Genomic DNA, 10,668 nt, shown 5'->3' on the forward strand with positions numbered 1-10,668 from the left:
TAATGATTAAGTTAATAATTATAATTATTACAAAATTGATAAATCGATTTGGCCACCGCCGTTTAAGTAAATTTGCTTTGTCTACCCGTTGTGTCACGATTATGTGCTAATTTGCACAAAATAGGCCAAATCCCACAAAACCAAGCGATATTTTTTTGGAACTTGCGTGCACGACATGAAATAAAAATCGAACTCAAAAGTGGCATAATGCCAGATTTTCTCTTCTTGGGAATTAGTTTCATTTCCTCAAAACGTTTTTTTAAATTTCACTCATTGTAATGTGCCGATTTGTTTACGGTGAGTTCTTTCAACATCCTGCTGACGTTGTTTTCTGTTTTAAAATATTGAAGTTTTCATTTCTTCTCCACAATAAGTTATTCTTAGTTAACCTTGCCATGCATATCCTCACATTCGTATTTCTTTGTCTTTTTCAGTCAATTTTGACCACTTCCAAATTCTGAGAGCTATTGGGAAAGGCAGCTTCGGTAAGGTAAGTAATAATTTATAATGTTTTAAAGTTCTGAATGGTTTAGGGCTGCCTTTTGTCCAAAACGGATGATTGGGCGTTTCATCGCGAGTCAAACAGAACCATTGCGCGTTACGAAGGTAAGCGTTCGGGATACAAGTCTTCTTTTGAGGAGTTTACTCCCGGAAATGTCAACCGGAAGCAATGTTATTGTATAAATATTCATCTGTAGATATGGTTGCTTGCAAAATACTCGTGAGAGAAACGCAAGTTTGAAGTTTCTTGTAAAAAGTAGATAAAAGAAAAAAAAAGGACAGAAAATCAGTATATTAGGTTGAGTTTTCTGTAAGACAAAAACCATATTTGTAACTCTCTTATTTTTGCATTAGCAATAGGCATCAAGGTGGACCCTAGGGTGTTCTGTGATGATCGCTTTCGCCCGGATGTCACACATTGCTGCTGTCGTTTTAGACTTGTGTGAACCTGTCGTGAATTCTGGAGTAAAATTATCGTCTCCATGCAGATTCGGTCTTCCTCTAGTCTTATGTAGTCTTGTTCACTTTTAATGTCTCTGAATCAGTCAATCGCACCGATCCGAACGAAAGAAATAAGGGTCCAGAAAGAAAGTTCCACAGAAATTTTACTGGAAAAAGAAACAGGCAGGCAATATTAAGTTTCACTTCGTCGAAACTCCCGTATACTTTCTTTCAGACATCCTGATAATTCCCGGTAATTACCATGTGTCAGCATTATTGATGGAGGTCGGGGCAAAGATGTATTAAGTGTGAAATTGTCATTTCTCCAACGTATAACGTACGACCTGGTGATGCAACGAACCCAATTAACCTTTTTGTCGTGACACACCAATGAGTTTGATAGTCTCATCTTAGACATGATATTCATGTACCTCGAACAAAAAAGAGGGCAGCTTCAAACCTTACGAACTTGGTTCAAATTTGGAACGTCTTAGTTATGTAGTAGGTTTTAAAGGACAGCGGGAATTCGATTTGGCCGCCGGTGTTAAAGTAAATCTGCTGTATCTTACCGTTTTTATGTATTGTGAAGCGTGTACCGTGGTTTGCTAGTTTTTATATGATTATATTTCCACTGGACGTTTCATCTAGATATATAACGTGAGCTAAAATGCGAAAATGAATAAATAGGTTTAACGCTCTTTGCATCACTGTTAGGTTATTTAACAGGCGGGACATCCGAATTTAACGTCCAGCTTCAAAAGGACTGTGGAAAATTCATTCCTGTAAAGTGGCTTTCCTAAGGACATACGTTGGACCTGAATCTCGAACCCCTGAACTGGCAGTCTCACGATTGCGAGTCCGGTAGTCTAACTACCAGACTACTAGTTCCACCAAGGTGGGCAACGAATATCTAAATTGAACACAATTAATGCTTTTCAGACAAATCGTTGAAACTCCAGCTTATATGGTCGGTGCCCATAGGCAAGATCCCGGGGTTCTGTTAGGTTCGGTACTGTGCGGTATAGTAGACTCACGGTCTTGAAACATACGCGTTTGTTTTTGAAGGTCATCATCGATTTTTTTCGAATTGGGCCATGGTGGTAACTTTTGCCTTTCCTTGGAGGAAAACCTGGTTAGCCCTGACTCAATTCATTTGAACGACCGAACCGAACAGAACGTGACGTAACGAACTGATCCGATCCTGCCAAAGGGCACCGCCTTTTAGTTTGACCGTCTCGTTTCAATTGTTTTGTATCTCACATACAGACATAGGTCAATTGATTTTTTCTCACCATTTGATGGGCACGCAGCTGGAGACAGCTACAGGAGAGAGAGGGTGTGTGTGTGTGTGTGTGCGCGCGCGCGCGCGCGCGCGTGTGTGTGTGTGTGTGTGTGTGTGTGTGTGTGTGTGTGTGTGTGTGTGTGTGTGTGTGTGTGTGTGTGTGTGTGTGAGTAAGTGAGAGAGAGACAGGGGGGGGAGAGAATGAGAAAGAGAGATATAGAGAGAGAAAAGAAGTGGGAGAAAAAGAAAGAGAGAGAGAGAGAGAGAGAGAGAGAGAGAGAGAGAGAGAGAGAGAGAGAGAGAGAGAGAGAGAGAGAGAGAGAGAGATGAAGAATAGGGAAATCTATACACGTAATTGGGAGAGAAGGTAGAGGGAATCCGAATAGGACAAAAGTAGAAAAAGATGAGAGCGACAAGACCAGCGACAACAACATAGGTGTCAAACTCAAGACCCGCGTGGCAATGCCCGCCTGACGGAGAAAAACTTATCCTGCTCGCTACAGATTTTAAGGTAGTCCATCCTGAAAATCTCCATAACACACATCCGTACCCCAAACATAAACGAACTTGATGTCAAAAAGATGCTTAACATCTAGCTCTGAAAAATATTGGCATGAGAGCGTTTGTTATTTTACCTTTTTTTTATTTAAAAAATTCATACATCAATTTTTTAAAAGAATGGTCGACGTTTTCCATTGCTTACTGAACTTTTATCTAGTCCCCCCCTCCCCCCTCCTTTCTTTCCCAACCTTAAGTGTGATTTCAGTTTGTCATCCCTGGACTACCAGGACGAGAGGTGACATCTCTGTTAACGGGGGACACACTCAGTGTTGCTGCTCTAGCAAGGATGGGGTAACTGAGTGGAGGAGAGGAGTTATTGCCCCTGGGGATTTCGCAACATTACCCCGTCTCCTAAGAAGGGGAAGCACCCCATCTCCCAAGGGACTGTAGCCTGTAGCTTTGGTTTAGTTTTGTCCTTTGGCCGTTGCTCTTATTCACGCGTACTTGCTTTATATAAAAGAGACCCTGACGTAAGAAAAATCCCCCCAACAAAAACAAACCAAAAAAAACCCCAGTAGATCTTTTATACGAATGTAATAACGAAATCTCTTTAAAATATCTTTGCTATTTCTTTCTCAAATTTAAATAATAAGTGAGGGTATAGTTTGTTCATAATGACCCTCTTTTTACAGAGGCATTTGCTTTATTTATTACGTTTCGTGTACTCATTACAAAAGAAGTTTGTTGTTTTATTCTTTAAACAGTATATAACTGTGTTGAAAAAGCAAGCATTCTTTCTGCTGCAAAGACTTGTCGTTTGCTTAATCCTACTGGTTTAAAAAAATGTAATTGAACAAAATGGATTGTGGAAAGGATTTTTTTTTTGGGGGGTGGGTGGGGAGGGAGGGCGGGTGGGAGGATAGGTGCATTGAATCTACGTCTTCATATTATGATAGGAATTAAAAAGAAGTAGCCAGACAGGGTTCAGTTCTTATAGAATCCCCACGCAAACACACTCCGTTTAGTATTGATTACAATTCTTGTGCTTTGTTTTTGTTCACGTAAGGGGCGGGGTTATGATTTTGGAAGCAAACATTATAACAATAATATTTTGGCGACCTGGCCTATAGTTAAAAGTATTCTTAGCTTTTAGCTCAAGTCACTTTACCTTGCTTAGGTTAAAATGGTCCTGCAGAAAGTAAGTAATACTATAGGAAATGGTGTTTTGCTATCATAGATTGTGAACAACACATCTCACAAGGATTTCAGGTGGCTACTTTACTAGCGGGAAAAGGTAGACCGGCTTTCAAAGGCATTGTAACGGTGATAACTGTGTTTCGATACTTGAATATCTACCTGGCCTTTTGTTTCGTTTTTATCATATTATTCTAATTAATTAGTTCTACACCTTCTTTTTCGAAGATAGACCTCTGGGGAATTGTATCGAAGTTTGTGTATTAACGTCCTTCCCTAACTGGAATGCGTGGACATTTGATGGTGCTTTGACCTGTCGGAGAACCGACAAGAAGCCTTATACTTATAGAAAATGCGAAGTTTGTTGACACCACACAAAGATTTAAACCTCCTGTTTTCTTTACTTGTTTGTTGAATTGGTAATATAATAATTCTCACGGTATTTGGAGTCTGTACGGTTTCTACCTGAAGTGACGGCATCATGTCCGAGAAAACCTCTCACAAAACGATGTCAAAAACATTGCATGTAATAGCAGTAAAAACACTTCTATTACTTTTATGTAACAGAAGGCATTAAAAACGATAATCGTTGCGGAATGAGGATAGATTCAAAAGCTTCAGAAGCCAAATCCCATCTGAAAACTTAAGATCTAACCTATAGGCCTATTCGTGTAACGATCGACCTGTAGAAGCGGAACTAAAGGGGTTGGGAAGGGATATTTTACTGCCAGGTATACATTTTTTGTTGTTTTCCTTAAACTCAACTGTTGATGATGTATTTATAGAGGCGCCAGATATCTGTGTTCAGGTGATGTTTTACACTTTTGAACGTTTATCTTTCAATTCATTTTTCTTGTTTGTTTGTTGTTGTTGTTGTTGGGTTGTTGTTGTTTTTTTTTTGGGGGGGGGTATCTTTATGCTTCATATCTGCTTTTTTTAAAACCAAGAATTTGTCTATTATGCTTTTTATCAGACCACCCCCGCCCCCCCCCCCCCCTTCCTAAAACGTGCAGTAGCATTATCAACCTTTCATCCATTTTCTCTTACTCCTGAAAGCGCCTGGGAAAAAAAGCAGAGAGAGATGTCAGAGAAGTGTATTGCGTGAGGTCATAACTCACAGTATGGAAGTCTACCCTTCACTTAGACCGAGAGCTGTTGTTTTCATATTCTATTTTATTGATTGTAGGAGCGCTGATGTGGATTTTTTAAATTTACAGTTAAAGGCTAGCTGAAACATCAGAGAAAAAGTAAATGTGCTCATTAACCGAATTCTGCTCTGGGAGTTTTTTTAAAGAAAAATTCTGTGGCCAACGATTAATGCTGTCGTTGACCCAAATATGCAATCACTTTATCAAAGATAGAGCTCTAGACTTTAGAAGGAAGTTAATGATAATATATATTAAAAACTCCACATAATTGATCCCCGTGTGGAAATTTGGTTTAAATTGGTGCAATGTGACATGCATAAATGAATAAATACATTGATACATACGTAACATGTTTTTACCACAAACACACCATTGTTGATCCCCACTGTGCAGCACCCTATTCTCTCTCTCTCTCTCTCTCTCTCTCTCTCTCTCTCTCTCTCTCTTTCTCTCTCTCTCTCCCTCTCTCTCTCTCTCTCTCTCTCTCGCTCTCTCTCTCGAAACATATTTTATAATTTTTGTTTCTGTCTGTATTTCTCTGTTCGTTCTATGTCTGTCTGTCTGTTTATATGTGTGTGTGTGCACGCGCTCTCGCGTGTGTGTCGGTATGTGTGTGTGTGTGTGTGTGTGTGTGTGTGTGTGTGTGTGTGTGTGTGTGTGCCTGTTTGTGTGTTTGTGTACATGTATTCTCTGTCTGTTTTTGCTATCTACATGTACCCCCCAGCTCCTCCATTTCCACCCTGTATAGTCTTTATAGGGACTTTATCTTACGTAATAAATGTACTTTTCTGAGTTTTTCAGCTATTTTTCTTTTAGGTTTACAATTTAATCCAGTCTTTCGTTGCGTAATCCCAACTGGAGGATGTAGCGATGTTATTGCAACATTTCATTTTGTGTAACGTATCGTTGGCCACAAAGGATCTAGCATCTCCCTTGTGTTTTTATAATTATTACATACTTGTGAAATTCGTAGAAACTGGTGACGTCAGTGCCATCCTTTATGTCGATTTAAGTGGTGTCTGTTTTCCTCTGTCCTTATTGAAATATGAAAAACAAAAATTATTATTATGTGTTGAATTATTTTTAGATTGTTCCTTTTGTAGGACTTGATTTTATCTATTATTAAGATTTACCTAGCCTAAGCTTTTTAACGAAATCTTCGTCATTTTTTTCTCTTTGACCCAGAAGTATTAAAAAATTATATATAAGTGTATATTATATATATTACATATAATATATATATATATACCCAAGTTTATCTCCCAAACTGAGTTTGGTTACTTTGATGAATGTCTGTAATACTTTCTTTTCGAGTGTAACGTGTCTTTTTAGACAAGTCCAATGCTGCTGTTGTCAATAATGATACGTTTCTTGTCTGATTCTACATGTTTATGATTTCTGTAAATAACGTATCTTTCAGGAGCGTGGCTAGCTCAGTTGATAATATGCTGGACTATACTACAGAGCGGACGGCCCTGTTTTGAGTTTCCCACTCTTTTTTTTGGGGGGGGGGGGGGGGTGGAGGGCAGTTTTTTTACTTTCTCAACCCATTTTGTCTCGGTCCTATCGAAGATGCACTTTACATTCGTAAGTCCTTCCCCTTAAATAACCTTGGAGTGTTGAAAAGAGCGTGAAATCTATACATTTACTCTTTTATTTTCTGTGGAAAAAGAGCCATTATAACAGCCTCATAAATACAATACAATTCTTACTGTAGCGCAGTGACGTTATTCTCCGTCTTGCTCCCCCCCCCCCATCCCGTTCTCCTGATTTCTCGACTTAAGGATGCTACATACTCGTTCAAACTTGTGAACAGATTTGGCCAATATTCCCACGACCTCATTCCTAGCACGCTTTTCATTTGCCTCGACGGTTTCTGGACTTATTGGCTGATTTAGAGAAGATGTCTTTCTCAGCAGCGCAGACTGTTATTCACAGTGCCTCCTTTATGGGATCACGCCACTAACGTAAATTGAGGTCTTGTGGCAATCTAAATTTAAGATAGTTTACTAGTTTTGAGCAATCCAAGTTATTCCTTTTGTAACTTATGCTAATGTTACTTTGGATCAGATTTTATTGTTTGTTTGTTTGTGTTTTTGAAAGAAGAGAAGAAGCGTATATCGAGAGGATAATGGCCATTTAGCACTGACGAAAAAGTAAGATAGAAGCGACGGAGGGAATGCAAAGAGGCGCCCTCCAAACACCCTAGAATCATATTTTAGTTCGTGTCAATTGCATGGCACAAAGTTATTTGACTATTTTGGCAATTTCTTATGTCTCCCCACACATGGGTTGACTCGACTAGGTCTTAACCCCCCCTCCCCCCAACTAACCTTCCACTTACCCACAAGAACGCATATCCAACCCTAATTCGTGCACAATTACCTTGTTTTATACTTCGGCGTACTGCACTTAAAATAGTATGAACATAACTCAGGGAAAGTATACCTACAAATTCCGTAATTGTCAGCTGTCCTATTGTCCTGTTTCAAAGTGTTTACCTGTGACCTGTGCCGTTTTGCCTTTTAGTAACGACCTCAAAATATGTAGACCGATTTTGTTTTTATTCATTTGAGATGGATAGAACAGGCCAAGTACGTTGATAATCATGACTTCGGCCACATTTTTTTAGAGCGGGTCAATTTTATCTTCATTAATTCTCCCAGCACATTATTGTACACCAACAAACACTACTTTATAAACAAGGCTATATATCAATTTTAAGGCACCATTTAACAAGACGATGGTGTTACTACAGTGCTACTTCTGGAGTAGACCTTCCCTCACACCCATCCCTACGACCAATGCCAATTTGTTATTCTCATTCTCCTTATAAACTAATAATGACGATGGCAATTACTGTTATTATTCGAACCTTTATGATGCAAACTATGGTCTTAATTGTACGGACAATCAGCAAAAAGCCAAGTCAACAATGACCATCCTCTGGTTGGATGTCGTTGCGGTTTTCTCCATTTTGTGTCTTCTTCCTTTGTGTGTTTACTTCGTGCATTTACTTCCGTCGCGTCCACCACTCTAGCCATTCTGCAGACATCAATATTTTCTAGCTGCGCTCCGTATGGATTTTTTACGGTTTGCACACATTGAATTTACGCCGACGATGCTTCATTTCCTGCCTAGAATAGATTCTATTTCCGTCATCATGGAGTTAACACAGAACGTCACAATCGCATTTGTCATCTATTCTCTTTCTGGGTTTTGTCCTGGCTTGCCTGTGGCTAATTACTGTTTATTCAATGTAACGTCGTGTTTTCCATTGGCTTTGTTTTTCCTTTTTTGAAATTTTAAGACACCTGATAAACCGTGTCGCGTCCTCGGAATTGTATGGTTACATTTTCTGTGAACGCTAAATGCTATTGAAATATTTCGGCAGGGGGAGGGGGCGGGTGTAAATAAAACATATATACACGTCATGCTCGGTTCGATGCTTTCTGTTTCTTGTTGGTATTTTATGGTTGACAGGGCGTGCTACCGCAATGGATACAACTGGATGATATGGACTTTGCTAGTGACTTGGCGCTTATGTCGCACACCCAGAAAGAGATGCAGGCAAATAATTCAGCTTTAAAAAGCCCTTTAGAGTCTGTAGGATAGAGTATCCTCCGTGGAAATTCAAAGGTCCTAACGATAGACGTACTTCAAAATGAGCAGCAGACACAAAAGAAGGCAATACACTCGAAGACGTTGAGCCCTTGTGCAATCTTGGGAGTATAGTTGACAGAAAGAGAGGAACAGGAACTGAAAGACACACGCTGGTTTAATGGCTTTCAACAGGATTTGGAGGACCAGGGATATCTTGCTCCGAGCACAACTCTAATTGTTTTCAACTTAAATGGGAAGCCAGTCTTGTTGCATGGATGTGAGACATAGACCGCGTTTCAGAATTGCATTAAGAGGATCAAGGTGATCAGATGAACAGCCAGGGTCACCAACAAGAAAACATTAAGGAGAAAAAGACAACCCGATTGGAAATGAAAAGAGAATAAGGCGATGGCGATGGACTGGAGGTACCCTCAGTAGGCCAGGCTGCTGCAAAACAAACAACGTTTTGAACTGGAGTTCGCGTGGTAAAAGTTCAAGGGGAATACCAAGTAGAACCTGGAAAAGAGTCACAAAGCATGATGAATAGACACGTGGAAAGACATGGAATTATGTTAAGAAGCAGGAAAAAAATAGGGAAAAGGGGAAAGTATTTACGGTGGCTTTTACCCTGGGTCAGGGTTCAAAATATAATGATGGTGACAAGGGCATACATGGGAAAAAAATAGTATTTTTGTCCATGCTAAAATCACGTTCCTCCAGAAGACGGGTAGATTCCTTATTTAACTGGGTGATAAGTTCACTATCAAAATATGCATACATGCACATTTGTGGATTATACTTTTCATTGGGAACGTCATTGATGACAATTATCTTAATCTGTTACTAGTGGGATTCGTATTTACTTTCATTTCTTAAAGTTCACTTTATAAATTATACGTTCGATTGGTACACACTAGGTTTATTTGAAAGCGAAAGGCTTGATAGTCAAACGAAAGACACGTGCATTGGTTTAACCATGGCTCTTTGAGATAATTTGAATTCTATTTAGTATGTGGGGGTGGACGGGGGGAGGGGGGGGGGGGGCTTTCTTAACGTACCTGCACTAAATACTTTTTTAATCGTAAGACGAATCGAATGTCATTTTCTTATTGCTATCTTCATCCAGTGCCAGATCTGCGACAGACATCTGCGAGCATGGTTCTCCATTCATTCCTTTGCTCGGATGTCTAAAAAAAAGCTACGTTTCTTAAGTATGTTGTTATGGGCCTACCCCTGCCTCGCTAGCCCTCAATTTTGTCAGTGAGAGCTAGATGTTCAAGACCATTATGTCTATTTATGTGTCCCAAAAACTGCATTTGTCGTTTCCTGATTGTTTTTAACATTGAGCGTCCCACGTGGGGTTCATCTAGCACTACCTCATTTGATTTCTTTTCCTTCCGCGATACTCTTAGCAGTCTCCTAAGAAACCACATTTCTGTTGCTTCTATTTTATTTTCACTGTCTTTAGTGATTGTCCAGCATTCACAGCCATATAGAAGGGTTGACCAAACATAGCATTTCAAAACTTTCATTTTGGTGTTCATTTTTTATTTATTGCCATGAATAGTGATAATGTTGTCATTGTGCTTTTCCTGTTGGTAGATTTATCTTTAAAAAAATATCACTGTTATCGTCACTCTTGATGCGTTACAATCTAATCTGAGAGAAAGATATCTTCTAGTATTATCTCCGGCTTTCTGCTGGCATGTTCTCTTGTCCTTGTTACCTATGACGGGCAGTGTTAAAGCAGTTGACCTCGCAGATGGTTAAAATCATGTCAATGATCTTCTTGGAAACTTCTCGTTCTTTGGATGACACTCTTGTCTGTGTTCCTGCATGCCGCTAATAAACTCGCTGAAAATCCTAGTGGATAATTCATTGGTCGGTCGGCGTGGTTCTTAACAATGCCGTGAATGTTTCAGGAATCGGGACGAAGCCAGTGAATTATTGAGGTTCACTGAGTGCTATATCTATCCCCATACATCTGCCTGACTGTCG

General features: G+C 39.6%; 1 protein-coding gene across 1 annotated transcript in view; it reads left to right on the top strand.

Moving 5' to 3' along the window:
• The window catches only part of LOC101849589 (serine/threonine-protein kinase 32B), a gene marked incomplete in the record, with an annotated part of 139,296 nt that overhangs the window by 53,805 nt on the left and 74,823 nt on the right, over positions 1-10,668 (top strand). Inside the window, 1 exon segment of the mRNA XM_013090527.2 lies at positions 435-490. Coding sequence (XP_012945981.1) covers positions 435-490 — 56 coding nt within the window.

Source organism: Aplysia californica, unplaced genomic scaffold, assembly GCF_000002075.1.
Source record: "Aplysia californica isolate F4 #8 unplaced genomic scaffold, AplCal3.0 scaffold00028, whole genome shotgun sequence".
Taxonomy (NCBI): Eukaryota; Metazoa; Mollusca; class Gastropoda; order Aplysiida; family Aplysiidae; genus Aplysia; species Aplysia californica.